Consider the following 26762-nt stretch of genomic DNA (forward strand, 5'->3'; position numbering starts at 1 on the left):
ATCGGGACACTCGACTCCAGATCTGTCTGTAAGAAGAAACAAAGTTCAGCTGCACTTTGGGCCAGTTTGGCTTTTGTTTGTTTCGTAGGAAGCGGCTCATGAAAACGACATCTTGCTACGTGAAGATAACTCAGTTCCTCCTAACCAATCGGAACGTAAAGTGTTTTTACATAATCATTAAGCGGAAAGACACAGAAGAATCATTTAACGACGGGCGTCAAAACCCGACGTCTTGACGATGCAGGTCTGTTCCTACAGGGAGGATCGAAACAGTTTCCTCCTGCAAAATAAGAAATTTATTTTACTCATCGTGTGGAATTCAGTTCAGATATGTATACAGTGACGTCACTCAGCTCAGTTATGGGTTTTCAACCAGCAGCTTGCCTATATTAAGTAATTGTGTAAATAATAATCTATTTCCTTTCTGCAGCTCCAGTCTGATGATCGGCTTCTTCATCACGTGCTTCATCATCCTGACGGGCGTCATGTTCATCTCAGCTGTGTACTGCTGCTTTGGAGTGAGTAAAATCCGCAACCTGTAGCTAAAATGTAAAATCAAAGAATTATTATTTTTTTTTATTTTTGTTTATTAAAGTCCTTTCTTAGTGTCGTATGATGCTTACAGATATTCAGCAGTGTTTACACTATGAAAATTAACCTTCGCTAGTTATGAAGAGCCTTTCTGAAAGATCCGACGAGCCGCTGCAGGTTGCAGACCTCTGGCACTAAATGAACAGCAGACGGGTCTCCCAATGTCGTGGGAAAAAAAAAAAGTTTTTTTAAATAGCCTGTTACATCTGTCAGTCTGAATGATCTTGAAAATCACAAAAAGTCGTCTAACTACCATGAAAGAGTGTTGTTGGAGCGACCTTGTGGTGTGTCCACTGGTCAGAAAACAGACCGGATATTTTATTTTTTTTAAACTGACGGCTCAGATCACCAGATGAATTATCGGTGGATCTCTCCTGCAGTAATTCTCCAGTGCTAAATACCGTTAGCACCAATATGATTCTACACTCACTTGATGCTACATTTTTTTAGCTACATTCTTTGCGTTCACTAAAGGAATACGACATTATTGCATTTTAGGCAATAACATGTTTTTTCTTATGTAAAAAATGAATCTGAATATTTGCTTGTTTGCATCTTTTAATTATTTCTGACATGGCGTTAAAATGGTTTGAGATTAAATGAAAAATCTGCAGAATGTGCCAATATTTTAATCCAATTAATCGATCAATCGCTAGATTAAACAACTAAATATTCAGTAGCTTCAGCCCTAAATCTGAAGGTGAATAATTGATACGTTCTATATTTTTCCCCACCAGATCTTCCCCGCTCCCCTGCAGACTCTTTCCAAACGTATCGTCCAGTCCCGACTCAACAGCACCTTAGTGGGTGTCTTCACCATCATCATCGTCTTCCTGTCTGCTTTCATTAACATTGTAAGCAATATGTACAGATTTCTTACTGAGGTCAGCGTTCGCGCGCGGTAAATGACCCCAGTCCGCTCACTGACGGTCGGTTTGGCTCAGTTCACCTGCAGCAGTCACGACCTGCGCAGCTGCATCGAGTCGGAGCTCAACATCAGCCGGGACCTGGTGGACGCCTGCCACGCTGTCCTCCTCAACTACAACCTGGACACACAGCACGGCTCCTGCGGAGACGACGCTCTCATCTGCAGCTTCCCTGAGGTGTGTGTATGTCTGAAAACTAACTTTGATTGGATCCCCCCACTCTTTGGTAGATTACTTTGTTTTCTGCAGTTTCATTTCACAAGATGTGGCGACAAGAATGGTCATTTGTGGTCATATGATTTGATTACAGCTTTAATAATGAAAAAAAACTTTCACTAAAAGGTACAGAACACTGGAAGCACTGAGGACTTCTGAGCCATGTAATTCTTTTGACTTTTTTTAAAGTGTAGGCTAATTAAAGGGGCAGCATTGTTAGTTTTTCAGGCACATTGTGTCATTTTAAAGCATAATCAAGTAAATTTGTTGCTTTCAGTTGTTATAAAAATGTTGTACATATCAAATTTCAATCTGGGGAGACTCAGACGGAGAAAAGACGACAATTAGAAGAGTTTATTGACATACAGGAGTTAAAGTCTTTGGCGCTCAGCCCCGGCTGGGGATAACGGTTATCGCAGCGTTAGCGATAAGCTTCAGACGAGCATCTCCGATGCTGTTAGGAACGTCATCCCCCAGGGCCCGGCACTGGTGGTGGTGGTTGAAGAAGGGAGCGGGCCTCAGGACCAGGCGAATGGAGGAGGAGGAGCGGTGGTGGGTTGAGCTCGGCTGGAGAGTGAAGAACACCGTGGGTGAAGGTCCTTGTCAGCTGGGCCTTGGACGGTGATTGGACGTGACGAGGCTTGGTCCGGCGTTGATAGGCCGCCGTCTGTAGGCGGGTCGTTTCAATTAGCAGGTCCTGGTGGGGAAAAAAGAGTCTTCCAGTTTGAATTTGCGCCTAGGCTTCATTTCAAATAAAATAAAATAAAAGAAATCTGACTTCATAATTTAACTCTGTGAAATCGAGCCTCTGTCTCTTTAAGAAGGTCTTGCTGTTTCTGAAGCTTCCTCATGAAGCCATCACAACATAGCTCCTCTGTTAGCCGTTAACTGGCTTTTGGGTTTTTGAAATGCTTTTTGTACTATTTGTGCAGTTTTGCTGAAAGACAAATTTGTTCATCTTTCAGCAAATTGACTATTTTTTTTTTTTGAGTCTGTATCGTCTAGTTAACGAATTGCAATGTTTTCACTGAGAAGTAGCTCTTTTAATGAGCTCAGCGGCCACGCAGTTCCACCAGGTGTTTGCTAATTGCTGCTGGCTAGTCTGAAGGAGCTGAGTGGGGGAGTGAAGGCGGAGATGGGGTCTGTTAGGTGAAAGCTTGGAAGCTGCAGCTCCAAGGAGGACCTTCATCCTCGGAGGTGGAGCTTGGTCCAACCAGGCGTTTTGAACAGATGAATGGTTGCCATGGAGATTAAAAGATTTCTCAAACGTGCATGAAAGAATCAAATGCATGTTTTTGATGAGGGAATAACATTATGACATGATGTAAAGCTCAAAAAAGTACATTTTACAAAAAACTGCCACTTTTTAAAAAAAAAACAACAAAATGGCGACACCTGCTCTTCTTCATTTGTCGTCATCGTGATTTTGTCTTTTAGCTTGTTCCCGCTAACTTTTCATCTTGTACCGTCCCAGTCACATGATTAACTGTAAAGTTTACTCCTATCCTGAGTTTCTTGATTTGGGCAACACAGGCAGTAACTCAGGGCGCCATCAGGAAGGGGGCGGTCGTGTGTGACTTATTCAGCTGGAATCATAGCATAGTAGTACAACGCCTTACACCGATCAATGCTCTGAATGCGTGTGTCCACATCTCCTCTCTCTCTCAGTACTTCACCTGCTGTGTGCTGCTCAGCCTGCTGGCCTGCTCCGTCTTCCTGCAGGTCAGCAGCATCGGGAAACTCTTCCTCATGCTCTTCATCGAGCTGCTCTACCTGCTCATCATGGAGGTGCCTAAAGTGAGCCTCTTTGACAACCAGGACCTGCTGGTTATGGCAAACGCCCTGAATTACACGTGAGTGTCCCCCTCACCGCCGCCATAGCCAAGCATGTGACGTACAAACCTCACGTCTGATCAGCTCTTCTTCTGTTTCTCCCCTCACAGCAAACCAGATAACGGCACAAGGTGAGACCGACGGCAGGTTTCATCGCCGCTCTGTCATCTATTAAACCGGCAGCGTCGTTAGTTGCCACGCTAATGAATCTAAGAACGACCCGCTGGCAACAGATGCTCACGCTAATGAGCCGAGATTTAGAGAGCAGCTTGTTTGTGTCAGATTCCTCCTTGAAGTATTTGCTAATCCTTGTGCAACACCTTTGTCTGTGCTTATTGTTCTGCTGTTTCATTCATCGATCTGTTCGTTTGTGTGTGTGTCCCAGGTGTTTGGTGGACAACAAGGTTCCTCTGAAGATCATGACCCCCGTGGTGATCACCGTCTTCGTCCTCGCCCTTTACCTTCACGCCCAGCAGGTGGAGTCGACGGCCAGGCTGGACTTCCTCTGGAAGCTGCAGGTGGAGTCCGAGAGTCCGTCTGTCATTTTCTGTCCTTTGCTTGAAATTCAGCAGCATACGTTCCGTTTTAATCCCGCTTGCAATCAGTCAAATTCAGGGTATAATGTCAAATGATGCTTATCTAACACTTTTTTCACAAGGGGCCAAAATAGTCAAATCAAAAGGACTTGAGGGCCAGAAAAAGTTTTTTTTTTACCTACTCAGTAAACTATCTATGCTATAGTTTAATTAAACTCAGAAAGTAGTAAGATTTGTTGCTGTAAAGGAATTTTTAAATTATTTTAGATACAAAACTTTAAGAGGGTCCAGCAGGATGCTTTTATAAAAAGTAATTTTGTACATTTTCTAGATATCAATTTGGAAAAAATAAATAACACAATTTAGTCCATTCTGATCAGTAAAGTCAAGATTTGGGTCTCTTTCTATTATTATTTTTAAATGCTTGCTTTACTTAGCCAAGTTTATTTAATTAATTAAAAGCAGATTTGGTTGCGACAAAGTTTTATTTGAAGTAAAAGTCACCGATCCTTGCAGGAGAATGCAAAACAAACATGATTAAAATCTGATGATTTGAAGACAAATACTTTGTGTTGTAGTCAGTACATTCCATTGTAGGAAGATTTTACTTTTGATCATTTTTTCCTATTTAAGAATAGAAAGTTTCCATCTCTTCATGGCCAAATTTGTGTCATTCCTGAGCTAAAACTAGGGGCCACAAACAATCAGTCCAGGGGCCGCAAATGGGCCCCAAGCTAAACCTTGAACACCCCTGATTTTAGTGGTTGGTATTCTTTTCACATTTTGGCATTCGGTGTTTAATTCTTCTGAATTCCTGAACATTTGCAGTAATTATTTTTGTTTTAACATGCTAGAAGGGCATCAAAATATGGTCGAACTAAAAATGTAGCTTTTTTCTCTCGTTAGTTTAAATGTCGTTAATTAATTGCAGACCAATTCAATTCAAATTTGTATTTAATTCCCATCACTAATCCATTTATCCTAATGTTATGACTTGATCTGTGAAATCAGTGAAACATGGTCCTAAGTATTGATCTTTAGCATTACATCTCTACACCTGAGCGCTTCCCTCCACAGATGACTCTATCCTTTTCTATGTCGAACTTTGACCCCACCCCCTCCAGGCCACAGAGGAGAAGGAGGAGATGGAGGAGCTGCAGGCCTACAACCGCCGCCTGCTCCACAACATCCTGCCCAAAGACGTGGCCGCTCACTTCCTGCAGCGCGAGCGGCGCAACGACGAGCTCTACTACCAGTCCTGCGAGTGCGTCGCCGTCATGTTCGCCTCCATCAGCAACTTCTCCGAGTTCTACGTGGAGCTGGAGGCCAACAACGAAGGGGTGGAGTGTCTGCGGCTGCTCAATGAGATCATCGCCGACTTTGATGAGGTAAGCGCGGACGCTGCCGGGATCACAGTCTGTGGTTTTTAATGGCTTCTGAGTGGTTCATCCATTAGCATCAGCGGAGATTTCTCACTTAATGTTTCCCCAGCTGCATAAAGTCGCATCGGGATCTAAAAATACCCTTCAGCTAAGGAGAAAAATGGAAATTCACAGCAATGTCCCTCTCTGGAACTTCTTTTTTTTTTTGTGGAGTGACATTGGAATATTTTTGACGTTCCTCCTGCCCTCAACAGATCATCAGCGAGGATCAGTTCCGTCAGCTGGAGAAGATCAAGACCATCGGCTCCACGTACATGGCGGCTTCAGGTCTCAACGATTCCACGTACGACAAGGCCGGGCGCTCGCACATCCGCGCCATGGCCGACTACGCCATGCGGATGATGGACCAGATGAAATACATCAACGAACACTCCTTCAACAACTTCAAAATGAAAATAGGTCCGTGATAGAACACGCTGCAGCCATGTTTATCCAACATGTCACTTTAGCAGGAGAAAGACACATACATGGAGAGTACGCACGGCATCAAAAGATTTCTAGATTTTCCTAAATGTCAGTTTGGAATAACTTTCAGAGATAAAGGGAACGGCATAATCGTTTATTTTGTAATGTATTAATCTCTTTTCACAGGTCTAAACATTGGCCCAGTGGTTGCTGGGGTGATAGGGGCCAAGAAGCCCCAGTACGACATTTGGGGGAACACAGTAAACGTAGCGAGCCGCATGGACAGCACCGGGGTCCCGGAGAGGATCCAGGTAACTGACTCAACAAACTCTGCGTGAAATTCCTTTAAAACTTCAAGTAAAAGTTCTTTACTGTTAAAAATAATCCAGCATTTTCCTGCCAGAAAATGGCTTCAGACTGACTTTCTCAAGTTAACTTGCTAATTTGAGGCACCTGTGAAGAACACTGTATGCTAACAAAACTGTTAGCTGTAGCAGTGAAAGATATGGCTGCAAATACAAATGGAAAAGCAGAAAAATAATTTCCAACTCGTGGAAAAGACAGCAGAGCTAGGTTCTACAGGAATCAAGAAAAGCAGCAGTTTAGAAATCCCCATCAGGTGTTGATCTCACAGGTAAGGAGTTTACAACATATCAAAGAAAGTGTTTCTAGTTTAAGGCTTAGTAATTTATTCACAAACATCTAAGTAATGTGGCCTTTTACCATTTAAGAGAAGTAAAGTCAAGAACATATAGAGAGATTTTCAATGCAACTTTTATTAGCAATTAGCATTGTTAGCACAGTTAGCTTCACAGCAGATACAGGATGAACAGCTCAAAATGAAACAAAGCAACTTTCTGTGATTTAATTAACCTTCCTGTTCTGAAACTGTTTTTTTTTTTATTATGAATGAGATGTTCACCATTCTGTGGGCTGCACAGTGGCCCAGTCGGTAGCACTGTTGTTTTGCAGCAAGAAGGTCCTGGGTTCGATTCCCAGGACCTTCTTGAGAGATGGGGGTGGGTGTGCGTGTGTGTATAGACTTTATGTCTATCAAATTTCCTCAAAAGTTGAAAGAACCACAATGTGATGGTGAATCTAAAGCAAACCTTTTTACACACAGGTGACGGCGGATCTGTACCAGCTGCTGAACTCCTACAACTACACACTGGAATACCGAGGCGTCGTCACCGTCAAAGGCAAAGGAGAGATGATGACCTACTTTCTCATGGCTGGACCCCCCGGCAGTTAACCTTCACTAAGTGACAATCAGACACATGGGAGGTTGTGCACCTTCTCTCGTAACGAGCTGGCATACAGACGTCTGTCTGTATGCCAGGGCAGATTGAGGGTTAGGGCAGATTGAGGGTTTTTCCCTCACAGCAGCGGACGCTCCTTGAACCGGTTGGCACGTCGAATGGACGGAAGGATTCGTCCTTTTTTTTTTTCTTTTTTAGGAGGAGCTCATGGACGGCCGAGGGGACGTCTGCTCAAGTGAAATTTTGACCAAAGATGTCCAATCGGAGCGCAAAGAGATTCGTCCAGCTCGGCCCTGACAGAAAATAAGAAGAAAAGGATCCTGGAAGAAACTTGCCCAGTCGGGTTCTCCGATGGGGTTCTTGGACAAAACCTGCAGGGCGACCCGAGCTACATCGCCTCCTCTCCTGCTCTCTGCCTTCTTTTTTTTCCCCTGCTGATTCTGAACACTATGTACATGTAAAACCCAAAAGGTTTTATGTGTATGTGGATGACTTTATGTACTGTTTGTATGATATTTTGTTCCCTTACCAGAGATCTGCATCTGTGGCACAGATGCAGATCTCTCAAGTACGGACACAAAGCCAGCAGCACTGCAGTCCTCGCTTGTTAGTGCGTCCATCTCTCTGTCAATCAGCACCAGACGACCTGCGTGCTTCACAAAAGTATTCACACCCCTTGAACTTCCTCACGTTTTGTCACTTTGGAAAAGACAAAAGTTTATTTCTAAGAGGATTTATGTAATAAACCAATACAGAGACGGGGATATATGTGAAATTGAAGTAAAAGGATAGATTTAAGGAAAACGTTTTTGCAAATATCTGAAGAGTGTGGAGTGCCCACGTCAATATTTTGTACAACCGTCAGCTACAAAGACTTTTGATGAATTTCTCGACCAACGTATAAACTCTAAAATGTTTGACCTTTTTCTTTTTTCCAAAATGACCCAAGCTCATTTAGATTTGAATTAAGTTTTTCTGTAATTGTTTTTATCATCAGATTCTTTATTCGTTTTAGCATTAGCTTTGGGATGCTACATTTGTTGGAAGTAAACTTCAAGCCTTTTGATGCTTCTAAAAGGCTTTCCTTCTTTCAACCCCATTTCTGCTGGAGAAAAAACATCCCCACAGTATGACGCTGCCACCGCCGTGTTTCTTGATGGGTGAGTGTGCCCAACGTAATATGCTTGATAGCTTAACTGCTACACATGGTGTTTTGCATGTCGTTTAATATGTGACAACAGCATCTTCTTCCACGTTTGTCCCTCATGGGCCTCCATACCGCTTGTTCTCTTGCCACTCTTTATTCACCAGCAGAGGAACCTCTGGAGGCAATTGAGCATTTTTTTTCTCTTTTAGAATAGAAACAATTTAGCAATTTCTATTTGCGCTCCCAGTAAATTCCCATTGACGTCTGATGTTGTAAAGTGACAAAACGTGAAAAGCCAGACGGGTATGAATACTTTTTATTTTTGGTACTGTATGAGTTTCTGCACACTGTCTCATACTCCTATAGTATATAGATTATGTTTAATTGAAAAGTCCAACAGTGTTTATATGAAGCTTCCCGTTAGCCTCAATCATAGAATACATAGGCAACCCTGCAACATGAGGATGTGAGTAAAAAAAAAAGAAAAAAGCTTTTCTACTCCTAAAGAAGTTTTGTATTTTGACTTCAAAACTCCAACCCTACAAGATATTTTAAGATTATATATTTTCTACATTCATATAATACAGAGGTATGTATAAACTACAGCGCGTCTCCACATGTGCACACAGCAGAAACCCTCACTGGTGTTGCCCGATTCCCTCTCCCCTCCTGCTCTTTTGAACAAATCGAGCATACTTTTTTTTTTTTTTTAAATCTGCAGGAAGTCGACTGCTGCTCCCCTTTAATGTGTCTCAATGTCACAGCAGAGAGGAAAACGCGGTCGGAACGACTCGCTAGATGGACCGAAAGGCATCAGCCGCGGTGCTCAGACGCCATTTTGCACTCCGGTGCTTTCAGCCGTCCACCCCTCCGCCTCGCTCACCGCTCCACCTGCAGGCCCTAATTGTTTGCTCGGTTAGGTGGTACGACACAATGAATGTCCAATGTTCTCCAATGAGGCCTTTAGTGTGGACTCTAGAGCGACTACCATGATGATGCTCAGCCTGTTGACAGAGACGGATTGAGCATGTGTGGGAAAATGTGCACTTTCTAAATCTGCTGTTTATGTTTTTCTCTCATCGAAGCATCAAAGTTTTTCTTTCAGTATTGCATCATTGCTTTCTCTCACATACATAACTTTCACCCGTTGCTTGGATGAGTCGGACTATAGTAATGTAAAATTCTTCCGGACGATGTCAAACTTTCACTTGAGAATATGAAAATGGTACTTGGATATGAAAATCTTCATCCTTTGATGCTTTTCTTGTCAGTAGAGGTCATGAATGCCCCAAATTTGCTAATATTTGTGAATAAATACAACAAAAGGGGGGAAATTGAATAAAAAGAAGAAAAAAAATCTGTCATTTGTTAGCCGGAATCTATTGTCAACAAACCGACCCAGAGCTGCAGCAGGGCCCGCTTCGGCCAGACTAGATCTTTTCCCACACAAAAGCTGCGATACCAAACTTTTATTACTAGTTCAGGAATCAACATGTTCTGTTCTCAGTGCATGTAAGCTAATGGTGAAAACTACACAGTTCATTTAATCACGCAAATAATGACCAGCTTCTGAATTCTCCCCATTGGACTTTCTGTCAACTTCAGCCTACTGGGCCAACTAATCTGGATTCATAGTAAACAAAGACGCCATGACAGTAAAATATTAACAATGGATAATAACAAATCCGCAGCATTTCCTGTACAGTTCCCATTTTAAAATTAAACAGGCTTGACAGTTTTTCACTTTAAACATTAACAGCTTGTACAAACATGCATAAATTGTACACTGGCAATGTTTGAAAAAAATAATTAAGTTTTATCTTTTTAAGAGCCCTTCAGAAAGTTCTCAGTGTAACTATAGTAACCATAGAGAACTATAGTTAATGCCAAGTGGAATCCAGAGAGAAAATTTCAGACTTGCATTCCTCATGTTTCACATCTGGAATAAATATATTCACACATAGGCAATATGAACATACCAAGGCTTTTAAGAGTTAAAAATTGCAAAAAGTTTTCTGTCATAGCCTTCTTTAGTTGAATATTCCTAGAACATTCAACAAAAACCTCCCCTTAGTGTGGAAATTAAAGAAGCAATACCCTTTATACTGTTGAGGTAAAACAGACTGAACCAGTTAAAATATGTTTATTATGGTCAATTTTCTGTACAATAAAAACTTAAAACTACTAAAGAATTCAGAAGTAGCCATATCAGGGGTTTTATTTGTGTGTGAATGTATCAAATTGTAGACATTAACTGTAATTACACGCTAAATCATTTTTGCATTACCCGGGACTAGTCAATTTTACATTACATAGTTATAATTTTTATTAAAATGTTTTTTTCAAAAAAGGAAAGTTGGAAACTTTTTCAACTAAGGTTATCATAGATTGATAACGATTGAAGGTTATCATAGATCCTAACGGTGTGATCCCAGCCTAAATGCACGTAACTGATTTGGTTACTGGCAATAAGAAAAAAAGTTTGCTTTATTCTACTTCACTGGTAGGATATAATAAGTAAATCAATATTTTAAGCCTCTGGAAAATAAAACTGCAATATCCTACCCAGGTGAGTGTTGTCTCGGTAACCTGTTGTACTGCTGCTGCAACGCAACTACATTTTTAAATGCCGTTTTATTTGACTCGCTGAATGTTGTGCCAATTTAAACCCATGTTTTTGTTTTTTCCATTTCTAGTTTGTTTGAGCTTAAATGCGTTCCAGCTACTGATTTCTCACACAATGACACTGACATGAACCATCTGTGACAAAAGCAGCTCCAGAGAGAAGACGATGGGTTGTTTTTATTGTCTTGTTTCGACACCATTTCTTTTTTTTTTTTACAGTAAAATAAACTGCAGAGATGTTACACATCGGTCTTTTCCTTCCGTATGTTTTGTTTGTTACTGATAAACTCAGTCTTGTGTGTAAAAACTGGTGTGTTGGCAGAATGTATTTATGTTTTCATTGAAAAATCTGTTATGGAAAGTACCTAACTTCTACCAACAGATGGCAGCAGAGCTCCATCATTTCTGTTTATGAAGGAGCGACATTAATGATTAAAGCTTGGAAAACAAGACAGACGAGCTAATTAGTACTGTTGGTTCATCCATAACTGGATTAATATCTATATCTACATTATAGTCAAATCACTAATTGCTTAATTAAGTTTGGTACTTGGTCAACATTAATAAGCTGATCATGAAATCCTCTTGTGTTCAGTAGAAAATAGGTTTTTGTATTTTATCAGGAAGCACAGCAGGGTTTATTTGGTGTTGAAGCAGACATAGTGACCTTGACCTTTTTTGGACAGGAAAATTTGCCCTAATTGGGTGAAATTTGCCACAAAATGATCACTCATCACATGAGGATACAGCTCATGTTATCCAAGTTAGCAGCGCATCTAAAAATCCAGAAAAAGCGCAAGTGTTTTTCAAAAAACTCATATGTAATGTTACGTATGAGTCTGCTCGAAAAAAACAAACAGCAATTACAATTTCTTATGTGTCATGTGGAGTCTCTAAATCTCGTGGTAATCTGTAGCTTGTTGTTGCCCGTTAGGAAATGTGATTTGAAAGCAGCTAAATAGCTGCAAAACAAGTACTGGCAGAGCAGAAACTTAAGATATGAACTCAGACTTCATGTTGACTCTAAAGTAAGATACTCAAAAAACTTTGAGAAAAATAAACACACATTTTCCAGTTTTTCTATAGCCTTGTTAATTCTTAGGTAAAAAATTATCTGCATCCATCCATCACTAACAGTTAAGCTAAAATAAATCCTTATACCTGCTTTCCATCTAAATGGAAACTAGATTCCATCTAGTTGTCATGGAGACTGTGCCCAGGCTGGTGGACAGACATTACTGCTGCCCACAATGTTACACCAATTTCTTACATTTGTGGTTTCCAAATTTCTCAATCAATTACGCAGCGGTATGAGGGCAGCACAAACAGAATCGTTAGGGTATAGTCGTTATAAACCATGAGTAATTTAACCTTTTATTAGCATATATATTTTTTAGCATTATCGTTGTCTTTTGTTCAGTTTGATTTCTGAAACGTGACTTGTTAATTTATAGGTTTGCTGTTTGGGAACAACAGATGTAAAAGGTGCTGCTGTCTCTTTCTAAAGCCATTTGCTCTCTCTACATCTGAAGGTAGACAGTCCAATATCGCTCCAAATGCAGAAAAGTGTAATTTTGTTTCATGTTTACATTAATTAATTAAATGACAAATTTAACGTATAATTTTCAGTCAAGGGTTTATTTTGAATTTTTTTGCCCCTCTTTTCCTGGTGATGACGTCTTCAAGCGCTCTTTCAATTTCCATCCACAAACAAATCTGGTCGACAATTCCCCGAATCTCAATTTCTTGACAAAACCGCCCACGCAACATATTTACTGTAACTGCAAAGATGCAGGATGTCGAGTCCGTGACGCAAGACTCCGCTCGGCTCCCAGAAACCCCGAGCCGTGCAGTGCGAGAGCCGGCATGAGGTCATGTAGGTGTGGTCGTTGCTGGAAAAGCGGAGTAAAAGTCAGACTGCATTAATAGGTCGCATGAGAACAACTTGTTAACTTCTGATGCCAGATGTGCGAAGAGCTGCAAGACTTAAAACTGTTTGTTTTCCTTTCCAGCTTCGTCTGCGCACATCTTTGGTCACGATAAGAATGTGAAACTTCAGAGAGCAAAGGAAAAAAAGCTGCCCAAATAAATGTTAAACGTTACATATAAGCTGCGTGAAAGCAGCACAAAAGTCGTAAGTACCAGAAAAAGATGTCTGAGCTAAAGAACTCAGTAGGAGGTAAAGAAAACAGTGATGCATCCTTGCTGTTGGCAACACGGATGTGTTTATTCACACAGTCATTGTGACACTGGCAAACGCTGGAGGCTGTGTAGGCGAGGAAGGATGCGGCTGCTAACCGTCTGAGCCGACAGGAGCTTTATGTTGTCACAAGTACACATTTATACACGTCTGGATGAAAACGCAACAATTAAAAAAAAACAAAACACGAATTTCAGAAATGATTACATCTTGCACCAAAATCAGTCATTGAATAAATAATGAGCTCTTGCAAAAGACAACAAAAAAGATATGAGTGTTTTACCCCTGATTAGTGAATAATTTAAAGTTTGAGTGACTCAAACAGGAAGGCAGCGTTGCATAGTTTCACCTCGACACCAAAAATGGACATTTCTACTGTGGATACGGTTGAAGAAATACCAGTGCTGGGTTTAAAAGAAAGCATAGGTGTAAGTAGGCAGAACATGAACGAAAGGTAAAAAAAAGAATGAAAAATTCAGATTATTGAGTTTCTCTGTGTGTTTTCAGGTTGTTACCTCTTGGTATCAAAGTTAAAAAAAACTACCTGCTGGAGCTTTTCTTTGTTTTATCCTAATTTAATCTCTTGTAGTCTAAAGATTTGTTTTCTGATTGCTTCTTCACTTTCTTGCCACATACTCTTACAAATGAAATAAATGCACACTGGCAACGCAATGCAATTCCTAACACATTCTCCACCTAATTGTCAACACCAACGTGGACATTTTGCAAAATATGTCCAGCATCCACACAAGTTTTTCTTACAAGTTTAAAAACTATGCATGTGCACTGGTATCTAGACATCATTACAAACAATGATAAAGAGGTATACTTTGCACAATCCCACTCTGGCATCTGTCCTGGAAAACTCAAGTTTTTATGGGTTAGTTAATATCCGTCTCGTTTCTCCTGACTCCACTAACAAATAACCTTAAATGTGAGCTAAAGTTGAAACGACTGGGAAAAAAAAGGAGGAAATGGTATCAAAGAAAAGAAAGATGAGCTTCAACCTTTAGCCGGACTGCAGAGCTTCTTTTGAGCTTTGATGTAGGTCATGTTGACATTATCGTCACCTGCTTGTAAAGCATTAGTAATAAAGCATTTTGTAATACAATCCCATGTAGATCTTTTTCAAAAAAGAAAAATTTAAAGCGAGATGTGGGTGGCAAACATTCTGTCAAAAATACTGACGTAAACAGAACTTAAACAATATTAAATACAAGATGCCCTTATTGAAATGGTTTTAAAACTTCGCAAATTGAACATATTTCTGTATTGCACATTTTTTCTGATTTTTTGTAAAATGTAACGGAATTTTTAATTATTCAAGACTAGTTCAGATTATCCTTTCAATCTGCAGACATGTTCTTTATGCATCACAGTCAGCTTAAAGTTCCCAACATGGAACAGGAGGCGGGTGTTTCACACAACCAGCTGATATCAAGCCTCAACAGAATAAAGACATGGCGTGCTGAGGCTGCGTTTGTGTTTAAAATCTCTTGATGCATCTTAACCACCTGGGTGAAGATCACAACAGACCTCAGATAAATTGAAAGGAAACTCCCGACACATGTTGTCCATTTGGTTCTGTGATCCAACTGTATGCCTCTAAAGCACACAAAGCTGCCGACTAACGCATTTATGAGAAAATGAGTCCAAATTTCTGCCCCACACAAAGTCAAAAATACAGCATAGTCAGCAACCGGTGCTGCTGCTTTGAGAGAGAGCTTAGAGAGAAAAGTTACGACATGGCAAAAACCCTGATTTTATATTTAAAAAATTTAATCGAGTCCAATTTTAATCAAACAGATACCGGTATCCGACATATTTTAGACGTTTCCCTGCTCCAACACATCTGATTTAAATGGTTGACATACGTCGTCAAGCTCTGCAGAAACAAGGATTGGACCAATTTAATTCAACAAGGTGTCCTGAACCACGGAGACATGTAAGATACTCCACACTCCAGTTATAAAGACAATTAAATATCTGCTGGTGTGTAAATTTAGTTTCAGGTTATTCATTTGAGGATTTATTTAACAAACCTCACGGCTGACATATGAGCTAGTTTAACAAGAAGATATAGGGGAAAAGGTCATGAGTTCAGTTTCAATGCCTTCTGAAAGGTACTTCACTTCATTTTAATTGCAATCATGAAAACATAAATACATTTATTAGCATTTTCTTTTTCTGTTGGACGCAGTAAAAAAAAAAACAACTTTCAAATGCATGGGATTTGCAGCCGTGGAAATCCTGCAGACGGGCCTGTGACCTAAATCAGAGCTGTGCAAAAGAAGTCCATAAATCATCATCACGCAATAAAGGAGAGGAGGCAGCTTCTAAAATCAATCCAATAAAATCCATGAAGCAGTCGGACCGCAGCAGACTTTCCTTTCCAAATCCAAATGGAGACGGATCCATTTATGCACCGCTGAAATGCTCGCCCCTCCTTTTCCTCCTCTGAATCGGGAAGGCTGGTTTTTGCTTCCAGTGTGTCTGACGGACCAGCGCTGGGGCACCTGACTTACAGCGCGTTAGTCTTTTTTTTTTTGCTCTTCGTCAGACATTGTAGTCTGGCGCTTTGCCCAGCGGCTGCCTCAGTCTGATTTGCAGGGTCATGAAGGCCCCCACGGCTACATGGAAGAGGATCTGCCAAATGTTCCTCAGTTCATACAGGTACATGTTGGACAGACAGATGAGCGCAAACGCCAAGAAGGACTTGCTGTTCCTCCAGATGGAGAAGTAGACAAACAGGTAGCACTGAAAGAAACGGGATCACATCAAATTAATGCCGAACAAACTGGCCAAAGGCCGCTGATGGGTCTTTGAAAACAAACCCTATGTGACGGCTCTGTTCTGTCGACTAAATTGTGCGCTTCCATTTTGCCGTTGGGAGCCGCACAAAAGGAGCTGATGAAAATGTTTTATAGAGAAGGTTTTGGCCTGAAAGCCACTGAGCTTCAGCGAATGTTTGTCTAACTGACAAGCTGCTGAGCCGTAAAGTGCAGGGCTGTTAGTCAGCCGGCGATGGGCTGCTCTTACCGCAGACGATCACTTACCTGATACAGACAGGCCGCCGTGCCGAGGAAGAAGGCAATCACATAATTAAAGTCCTCGTCATCATTCTGCACAGGGAGGAAACGGACAGAGGCCAGGATAATTTTAGCATACATGCTCTTTATGTGACAAGAAATGGTTTATTAGTTCCCTTTAAATACATTTCAGTATTTGCAGAACATGATGCGACTGACTTTAATCGCAAGCTCAGATGGGGGGGCATAGGAATTTTGATAAAACGTCGTAAGACATCTTGAAACTTTTTACACCTTTTATATTTGCTCTACAAAACTGAAGAACATAAAACGTTGCAATAAGCACATTATCTGCAGAGAATTTCAAGAGGGTCAGAAAGATTACACAAAGTTACTAATCAGGAGAGAGGAAGCAAAAATAATCCACAGCAAGTGGAGGAAATACAGGGGAATAAAAAAAAAACAACTGAATATTTTATTTTAAAAAATAACTTAAAAAACTACATTTCTGAAATGTATTAGTTGTGACAATAATACCCACTGCTCAAAATTTATCTGAACTAACGAGTAGTGTTTCAAAACAGTAACAAAAGCATCCAGGAATGTTTTATGATCTGTTGAAACAAATTAACCTTTCAGAACAATTTGAAACGGTATGTTTAGTCTATGAAGAACACTAAAAGAACACCATACCAACACAGGAGTGGCAGCATTATGCTGTGGCATTACTTCCCCCCCCCTCACTTTTTCTCTGTCTTTTCCAAAATACTACTTTGTTTAACCAAAAAGCTCAAAATTTCTGTCATAAGCTGAAGAGAAATCTTAATTTCCAGCATTTCAGTCAGTCCAACCACACATCTAAATAAAAATGAAATAGCTTCACCATAAAAAAATAAAGATCTAAAATGGCCTATGCAAAGCTCAAAACAGTCCTAAATAGAAATGTGAAAAGGCCAGTTGTCCTTACACTACGACAGATCTGGAGAATTTGAGACTTAAAAGTGGGTTGCTGCCAAAGTTCTACCAAAGAAGAATAAACAGTGAAATTAAATCAAAAGATGCTTCAATAAATGATCAGATTATGGTTGTAGACGCCCACAGAACCACATTATTGTGGTTATTTGTTTATGCTTTTCCCTCCTGAAAGAAGTTTTTCAGTGAACTGCTCAGGATGTAACTCTTACTAAATATAGAAGAAGTTGTCCATCTATACTGGTCTAAAACCCTTATTTTTTTAGACCAATAAGTTCTTATTAAAAACCTTATTGTGGTTCAATAAGGTCTTTGATAATAGAAGATTACTGAAGACCTTATGTGGATGATAACCAGTTATGCAGCATGACAAATAATTTCCCCACATTAATTGTTAAACAATTACCCACTGTGCAATTCTACAGACAGGATTATAGTAATACAAGAAACTGCATTATAGCCAGCACAATTAAATAATGAGAGCAAAATATTACTCCTTATAGTAAGACTAAAATATGCAGCAGTAATTGTTCATCTAAAGCAACAGAGAAGAAATGGCTTTAAAGATTATATAAACAAGTAATCTGCTTAATGTGCATTCAGTGTGTTTGAAAACCGGAGGAATGATTTCTGGACTGAAAAGTTCTCCAAAGATTCTTTACGTTTTTGCACCAAGCGTCCAAATGTCCCCTGCAGTATGTCCTAACCTGTAGTATGCTCTCTATAGCATGGACGCCTCTCAGCAGGTTCAGGCCTCCACAGAGGATGCTGAGCACACAGGACACAATGCCTGGGAGCGTCGCCGGCTCCAACATCTGTGTGGGAGCTGGGAGAAAAAAAAAATAAACATGCATCACACACTGGAAATGCTTGGATTCGTTTCCATGTCATGCAAAGTAATCATCTGTCGTATTGGAAACACTCTGCAAGCGGGATACAGGCGCGCCACCATATTGAAGCCAAAAGGAGAGAAATGCTCAGAAGCATCATTTTAGGAACAAAACAGTCAACAGAGGAGTAGTAGAAACAAAACAAAAACAATTAGAAAAGTGGAATTTCAGCAGGACTTGAAGTGTCTCAAGGTCTAAAATTGAAAACTGAACTGTTCCACAGAGAAAATGGACATGACATAACTAGAGATGAAACATTTACCTCAGCTCTTTTTCACTATTAAAATAATATAACATCAAATGTGCATAGACAACTAATGGAGTAACACAATATTTGAGAAATTTGAAGTTTAATAAGTGTTGCATGCATACATACTGAAATCCAATTTACTGAAACAAAATCCTTTGCAAATGAAAACACTCAGAAATGACTTCATGGTAAACCTTCTGCAATAATAAACTAATTAATCACATGATGAATTAAAATGTCCTCGATAATTTCCATTCCGATTATTAATTTTGCTTAGTGGGCAATTTTCTTTACAGAGAGTTCATAATTCATTTTATTTATGGCGTCGGTTGCGTTTTTTTAATTTCGGTTTTATTTGTCATCTTCGATTGTTGTGTTTTATCTTGAATATTTAAAACATCTTCTATTTTCAGTGTTAAGTGTTCTTTGCAAAATGAAAGTTTATTAGTCTTTCACAGGGTGAACTTGTATTATTATTCCATTATCAAACATATTACTGACCATAAATGGTCTCAAAACATCAATATTATTGGTTATCACAATAATTACTGGGACAATTAATCATCCAGGTAAATTTGTTATCTTGACAGGTCTACTCATTAGTAAACAGAGCTGTCTGTAATTAAATCTTCACAGCAGACGGGTGCGGGAGAAAGTTATGGAGAAGTTAAAATGGTGTGAATACTTCTGAAAGGCACCAGACTTGTACTTATCAAGAAAGAGCAAACTGGAGGTGCATTCAGGTTGACGCACGAGACCCGATATTTTTTGAGCAAGCAAAACAAAACATGTCAGCAAAACGTACCAGGCACCAGCTCTTATCAGCACATACTCTTGAACGTTGCAGGTTTTAGCATTATTTTATTTTTTCCACCCAACCTTCACTGAATGTGAATGGAAATTTCCAGGGACGAGGCGCATATGTTAAAAAGGCTTCTTTTTGTGTGCGGTGGCAGCTGGAGTCCTACCTATGCCCTTGTATTTAGAAGCGGCTCGCACCGAGAATCCATTGATAGCCTGCAGGTCCTCTGGGGAAAGCTGATAGGGCGGGCGCAGCTTGATCTCTGTCTGCATGTCAGCCAGATTGATCTTGGTGGACAGGGAGCGAGGGCTGTTGTAGCGCTGCTTGGTCTTCTGGATGAAGGTGTCTGGGGGATGACAGTCAGCACAACAGCAAGGCGTTTAGTACCGCGGGGAGCAAAATAACGGGTGATAAACACTCAGCGTGTAAGAGATAAGGACACTGTTTGGCGTAAATACAAGGAAGCTGAAACTGCGGCGTCTTTAAAAGGAGTAAACATCTTTGCAGCAGAGAAACATCTTTAGTCTCAGCGTGCGTCTCAGATTTTACTTGTTTCCTCTACACTGCAGAGCGCAGATAGAGGGAAGTTTGTAATAATGTGTAAGACAGATACAGTTTTTATTGTAAATCTAACCAAATAATTAAAATACAAGTTTTAGTTTCAGTACAATAAATGAGTGGAGTGTAGGGGGGAGAACGGATGGTGAGAAGAAATGGTTATTTTTAATGAAATCACCGGTGGGATAATTATAGTCTCTAAAAGAAACGTAACTGTAGCTCTATTTTAATGACTTTTTCCTTTTTTTTAAGTTGCACAAAGTTTCAATTTGCATCCGTTTTTTCTTCAAATGTAAAACTAACATGCTTTCTGTTTCCCTGGGTACAACTATGACTTGGTCACTGGGCTGGACACAGACCAAAATCCGTCTTTTACCCCAATTGTTTGTCATTACTGAGGAAAATACTGTGATAAAGCTAAATTAATTGTTATTTTTTATGCTGGTTGTTGAGGTTTTTATCACAATATTTAGTGGTACTATTGTGAGAACAATAAAAGTGGCAATCAGCTCTATTCATCGCTCCTTTTTTAGGTGACTCCATGACAGCAGTCAGAGGCCCCATTAAACACAAATACTGCTCTTGAAAAACAAAACTATTTGTAACCCTTTTTTTATGGACACCAGTCATATAAAAAGTGAGATTTGTATCACTAAACTGCGTACAGGACCTGCATTTCATCATATTTTCAAATTCATTTATATCTATTGATATTGTCAGTGAACTGAAGTGTAGAAAAATAATTAGAACAACAACCTCAACAGTACAGATAGTTTTGGGTTTTTAAAAAAACTATTAATTGGAATTTATCATGGCAACGCTAAATCAAAATTTTTATTACGATAATAAATTCATCATAACAAATGATAAACGATACAATAAATGCTCACGTCTAGCACCTAATATCCACTATTAGAAATAATAAAGCATCTGTGATACTGCCAGTCAGTTTCTCCTCCAAAATCCCTGGAAACCTTGTTAGACTGCATGGTGTCACTGACTGTTTGAAGTTCTAGGAGATTTTAAATAAAAATCTAATAATTTACACTAATAAAATTGTGTGCCACTGGGTCACCAGCATAATTATATAAAACATGCGTTAAAAATCAGCACAGCAACGGACACAAAATCCAACATCTTCTATTGTCAAATCAGCATCCAGACCAGGATGCTCTTAAGTTTTCATTGGTCTGCTTCCACCTTGTGAAACGTTAGACCAAGAGCTACTCTGTTGGAAAATGGAGGGTTGTACAATGTTTTAAAAACAATTGTTTTTCTCATCACTGAATAAATGTACTCAAACTGAAAGCATGTTTTTTCTACACACCTCACAGTGAAATCACACCATTGCAATAAAACCTTAAATTGCTTTAAGAGTTTTCACACATCTTTAGCAGCGTTGCTAATAAATGTGGTTGGCACTGTGTCTTGTTACCCAGATAATGACGGTGTGAAGCGCATTACTTACAAAATCCAAAAGAGCCTTACCGAATTCGATGAAGGAGTACGGCCGCATGGCGCTGCTGACACGTTTGGAGTCATAAGTGATGATGAACTCTTTCTGCAGCTCGTCCAGGAAGCAGAAGGCCAACACATTAGGGTAATTTCCAGTGCAGACCATCAGGTATCCAACACCCAGCGAGTATATGAAGCTAAAAACCCAGAGAGAAGAACAGAAAATCCTGATTTTAATGAGAGGTCCTGCCTTTTTGCTCAGGTCAGAAACCCTGGAGAATTAACGAGGACAACAAATTACAAAAGATTAACATAACAGCAGTAATGATTCTGCTGGTTAATGCTCTAATCGCAGCGCAAACACAGTTTAAAGTACATCACTGCTGTAAAGGTAAAGAAATAGAATCACTCTTTCACAGCTAATTAAACTTAATAACCACATTAACATTCATATGCACCTGTTCAGACACAATACCTACCAGCCTACCAGAAAGCGTGAATTCATACCATTAGTAATTACATTTCCCTGATAAAAAAAAAAGGACTTGCCTTATCTAAACAGCTCAGAGCACAAATGAGCGCAGAAACAAAACAGGAAACATCAAACAGTTAAATATCTACAAACATAAGAGGTGAATTTGCAGGATTGTACTAGACCTATCTGACAGAAAAAACAATAATCAATGAGGAGAGACAGCAAGTTACTGGTGTTAATGCGCTAATTATTAGAGCTGGAGTCTAAAAAGAAAGAGAAGCCCTCGTCGTTGGTAACAAACAGCTGTTTGTCACAGCAACAGGCTCGCTGACTTTCCAGGAATACTTCTGCCAGCACTTGATGTTTGTTGTCCATCTTTGATCGGGTCAGAGGCAAATCAGCACATGAATGGACTGAAGAGTTGGTCGACAGGATGGCCAGTAATCGCACAATGTGAACCCGGCACAAAAACATTTAGAGAAACAAATTTAAATGGGAATCCAGAGCTGTAAAATTAAATGTAGCTTGTTGCTTAGTACAGTGCGAGCGTGAAGTGAATCCCAAAGTGAGTAACTTATTGTGCTTTCATGACCGTCTAATATACTAATTTGTCTGTAAACAAGAGATGCACCAAGAAATCGGCAAGTGACCAAATAATTGTAGGGTTTTCAGTGGTGAAACTGCCAGTAGGGGAGATAAAAATCAGCCAATTCACCAGCATATGTGCTATGAGGGTACACTGACAGCAACAGTCTTCAAAGTAGAAGAATTTACTGAGTGGAGTATTCAGTCTCCCTGTTATCATAATGTTATGTTATCATATTCAGTCTCCCTGTTATATAATAACAGGGAGACTGCAATGAGCTTTTTTCTCCATTTGAGCATTTCAACATGTTATGGTATAGAACATATTTAGACATGCTGGGAGCTTGTCAGAATCTGGGTAAAGTAACTTCATTACTCTTTGGTTCCCATATTCTGACGTTCTTTCCAGAGATCGAACAATTGATAGACTTCCTAAACAAAACAGCGCTTAATAATCACTAAAGCTCCCTGTAACTAAAACCTTTCTGCTAGGATAAGATCACAATTTAAAATCAATCAAATACTTAATATCTTTTGAGAAAATGGTAACTGTTTGTTTTCCCAATGCAACTGTAATACTAAAGTAGAACACCATGGCCAATGAAATAACTATTGGCTACTTGAAAAATCACTTGTATGCAGCAATTTTCTCCTGATCAGCAGGTTAAAAACTGAAAAAAACCTTTTGCCCTTAATCATACGTACTATATTCAGTCCATAAACTTGGCATTTTAATGCATTTTAATGTTTTTAAAGGTTTAGCAAAGTCAGATAAATTAAGGGACATAATGCTCTGATGCATAGATAGAGGTTATTTTGTACTTAGTTCATTTTCTGCTGGATTCAAAACCACTGCCTCCACTTAAGAACCTGCAGCATGTGTTTTCTCGTATGTGTCACAGCAGAAAAAATAAATAGTAAATAATTGGAATTAGTCAGAACAAAGCCAAAAAGAAAATGGATGGAAGGCAGCCAGGAAAAGCTTCACCGGGACATAAACAGCAACACTTTCTTACTCGCTCCTCCATTCTTTCAATAGATTCAGCAGTTTTTAGTTTCATAAAGACTCGTTATACCTCCCAAAATGTACTTTGTGAACAGAACTTAATGCTAGTACTCCTTACTCCGTCATTCACCGATTTAAGTAGATCAGTAAAACTTACCACCTGTACATCAACTAGAGATCTATAGTTATCAACACAATAAACCTTTACCCACATATGCTAGCTATATTTTTCCCCCCATCAATTCCTGTTAGTTTATGAAAAGAGGTGGCAGCCTCAATAATAACACTGCAGTAAAAATGCAAACCGACATGCATTTGCTTTATGACTGACCTGTGACACGGCTACTGTACATGAATCAGGATTTGGGCTTTTCCAGCTTTGGAAGCCAGTCAAACGTTAATGCTCAGTGTTAGCTGATGCATCACCATTCAATATCCTAAATGTCTTTGGACAGATGGCATGTTTCACCTTCACTAATGTAATCATCATAAAAGTCAATAACATCTGGCTAAGTAAATCTTAAAAGCAAAAAGGCAAGCAAAAGCCTTTGTATAACTGGTGAAATCTGCAAAGCTTCACCACCAGACGAACCTGCATAAGAGAACTTATTAGAGAATTTAAAGTAATTTATAATGGAATACCAGAATATCCTTTAATCCCATCAGATCTGCATTATGTTCTAATATAGTTAATGCATAAAAAAATTAATTTAGCTTTAAGGCTCTAGAGATTTTAACGCATCATTCTTCCCTCCAAAGAAACTTTCACATGAAAACGTCTGAATGGTCGTGAACATCACAAAAAAATAGACTAAGTAGTGATTTCTAACGTCTAAGCGTCATTCTGACCTTCACTTCAGTCATTATGGGCTTATATAAATTAAAGACAGTCTAATCAAAGGGAAGCTCTTGCTGCTGAAAGGTGCAACTGTCTCATTCCCCTTAAGGTCATGTTCTGTTTCTTATCATCGCTAATTAGCGCCGAACAAACACCGCTTAAAAGCATTTCAAAGGCTTTCCCAAGAGCACCAGCTGGGCTTTCAGAAATAATGCTTTGAAACAGAAAGCCTAAAGAACGCCCAGGCTTTAGATTCACTCACAGTAGATGGCATCATTCAATAAAAACGTTTAAAAAAAGAAAAACAAAAAACAAGAAGGAAAACTGTCACAGTTCCCGATCACTATAGACGAAACTGAATGATGCTTCATATTGAACTTTATAAACTCGCAAACTGATTGCATAATGCTTTCTACCTACTTATTGAAAGTTGTCATTAAAAACAAAAGCACATGTCACCTCTTAAATGTAATATCATTTAAAGAAATGCTACAGAACAGGACGTACTTCACATTGTACGATCCGGACTTGAGTGTACAGCGGTCAGGGAACTGGTTGAGCTTCTTGGAGAGACCCTTAAGATGCCTCTTCGTCTCCTGGAGGTCTTTCTCCTGTTCGTAGTCGGTGGATGCTGAGAGAGGCAGGCCGTCCGCGACGCGAACCACAGAGGCAAACAACACTGTCGACATTTTACAGATGAGGCTGTCCCACTGATTTGCTGTAAACGGATGTAAAACAGGGAGTAAAATTCGTAGCTTCGACCCTAAAGTTAGAATCTTCAAAAAGACAATTAATGACTGAACTATTCTCCATAAGCAAATAAGAAATCTCAAGAAACCCTGCTGAGTGGTACACAATTATACAAATATCATCTTAAATGGGGTAAGGTGAAGGCTATTTTCTTTTTGGATAGCTTTAGAAAAAAGTAATCAATATAGTTGTACAATATTAATAGTGACTATTGGAATTTTTTATTTTGTAAAGTTATGTTAAGCAACTAAAATTTGCTACTGTTTGACTTTCTTTCTTTTTTTTTACTACAAAAATGCTACTAGCTTGTACATTGTTCCAGTTGAGGGGGTTGAACAAATTTATAGAACACTACAGGTTAAACTTTTAAAAACTATCTATTCTAGAGTATATGTGTTCCGACAGACGACAAATGCTAATTAACGCACCTGTGGTTATTTACCTTTATTAGCATCCGTTGGTGTTAAAAATACTCGTTAGCGACAACAGGATAGTACCCAAAATAAGACTTTTTAAAAAATCTAATCTAACCCCACAGTCAACCAAGGATTGATTTCAACTAATAAGCTGCTCAGTTATCCTTCTGTGGGTCATTTAAGGTGCAGTGCTCATTTTAATGCAGTTTAAAACCTGGAGGTGGGGTGGGCCCTCCGCGTCAGAACCACGGAGAGCTCCACGACTGAATGAAAGCACGCTGACAGGAAGTGAGGTGAAACACTGACTGCATGCATTCTTGGCGAATTAAACATTAAACCTCCCTTTTTTGCAATTCAAAGTGACGTTTGAGTTCAACAAAAAGAGACTCTGGAGTGACTAGCAGAAGCTAACGCTAAAATCCAATTACATTAAATTAACTATCATTATTGGACTTATGCGGACATAACAGTGCTGTAAATCAAACACCTGGAGAACTGACAAATTACAAGTACTAAAACAGTTTAATGTATTCTAAAATATCAACTCAAGACTACAAGGAAACGGAAGGTGGCCAGGTTCTGAACCGCAGAGACCAAAGCAGCCAGCAAGGGAGCTAACAACATTAGCAGAATCGGCTAGCCCGAGAGCTAACAGTTAGTTACTTTGGTTTGCTGTAGCCTCAAAGTAGAATGAATTCACATCTCAGAGAAACTGACAGAGCTATTTGACAAAAAGCTGTACCTGTTGAAGAAGTTTTGCATCATGTAGTTATGTGTAATAGGCTGCACTGGGCATGTTACGCATACAGGAATCATAGGCAGCTAGCAGGCAGCGACGTGAGGACGTTATCGTTTACGTGGCTGCTTCGCTTTGCATTATGGGTAAAAATAACAAAAGTAGTAAGCCAAAGACATGCAACAATAAAACACAATGAAATCATTTTTAAAATGCGTTAGATAATATAATGTTGAATTTTAAGTAGCTTAAATTCGTTATTATTTTTTTTTAATATGAAAAAGGAAGAGGGGAATCTAAACCTTCAGATGAAGCATCGAGTTCCGTTTGAGAGGCGAGTCCTGCGTACCTGAGCTGGAAAGCCTCAAATACATCACCTGGGAGAAATCCACATTAAAGCAGGTAGATATAGGAACGTAAAAAACTGAACTTTGCAACTCTTATGAGGGAATCCGCATAACTATCTTTTAACAGCATAAAGTCCAATAGTGGGAAAAACTAAGAGTGATATTTAAGCAATTTAAGAAAGCTGTGATTATCAGTACATGGAAACAGTTTTAGGTAAAAAACATGCAGACATTTTTTAAAATCTGCGACCAGACAGGACGGCGTTGACAGCAACAGCATAAAACGATGCCTTGAAGAAATTTAGATTATTTAGAATTAAGGAAAGGTATAAAAATCTGTTTAAATTGAAACTATTTTCTAAGGCATGCAGTGGCTGTGTGAATTTTCTGTCTTTGCAAGTCAGGAAAGATGCTGTATTTAGAAATGTTTTTAGCCTTTTGGAAATCTCAAAATGTAAATACTATACTGTATT

General features: G+C 39.4%; 2 protein-coding genes across 3 annotated transcripts in view; one reads left to right on the plus strand and one right to left on the minus strand.

The window, feature by feature from the left end:
- adcy5 (adenylate cyclase 5) overlaps nucleotides 1–13644 on the plus strand; it is a 100294-nt gene extending 86650 nt beyond the window's left edge. For both annotated transcript variants that reach the window (XM_023337276.1, XM_023337277.1), the window contains exons 12-21: nucleotides 431–518; nucleotides 1329–1445; nucleotides 1536–1694; nucleotides 3402–3586; nucleotides 3677–3697; nucleotides 3952–4084; nucleotides 5227–5490; nucleotides 5739–5943; nucleotides 6136–6260; nucleotides 7073–13644. In XM_023337276.1, the coding sequence (XP_023193044.1) occupies nucleotides 431–518; nucleotides 1329–1445; nucleotides 1536–1694; nucleotides 3402–3586; nucleotides 3677–3697; nucleotides 3952–4084; nucleotides 5227–5490; nucleotides 5739–5943; nucleotides 6136–6260; nucleotides 7073–7201 (1426 nt within the window). In that variant the 3' untranslated portion in view covers nucleotides 7202–13644. The remainder of the gene's footprint in view (nucleotides 1–430; nucleotides 519–1328; nucleotides 1446–1535; nucleotides 1695–3401; nucleotides 3587–3676; nucleotides 3698–3951; nucleotides 4085–5226; nucleotides 5491–5738; nucleotides 5944–6135; nucleotides 6261–7072) is intronic.
- Nucleotides 13183–26055, minus strand: sec22a (SEC22 homolog A, vesicle trafficking protein). Its single transcript, XM_023337278.1, has 7 exons — nucleotides 25949–26055; nucleotides 24548–24758; nucleotides 21170–21333; nucleotides 19290–19469; nucleotides 17889–18007; nucleotides 16237–16302; nucleotides 13183–15937 (listed from the first exon to the last, which is right to left on the minus strand). The coding sequence occupies exons 2-7, from the start codon at nucleotides 24727–24729 to the stop codon at nucleotides 15737–15739; spliced, it is 912 nt and encodes a 303-aa protein (XP_023193046.1). The 5' UTR covers nucleotides 24730–24758; nucleotides 25949–26055; the 3' UTR covers nucleotides 13183–15736.
- Nucleotides 26056–26762: the final 707 nt, after the last annotated feature.

This window comes from Xiphophorus maculatus, chromosome 7 (assembly GCF_002775205.1).
Source record: "Xiphophorus maculatus strain JP 163 A chromosome 7, X_maculatus-5.0-male, whole genome shotgun sequence".
Lineage (NCBI taxonomy): Eukaryota > Metazoa > Chordata > Actinopteri > Cyprinodontiformes > Poeciliidae > Xiphophorus > Xiphophorus maculatus.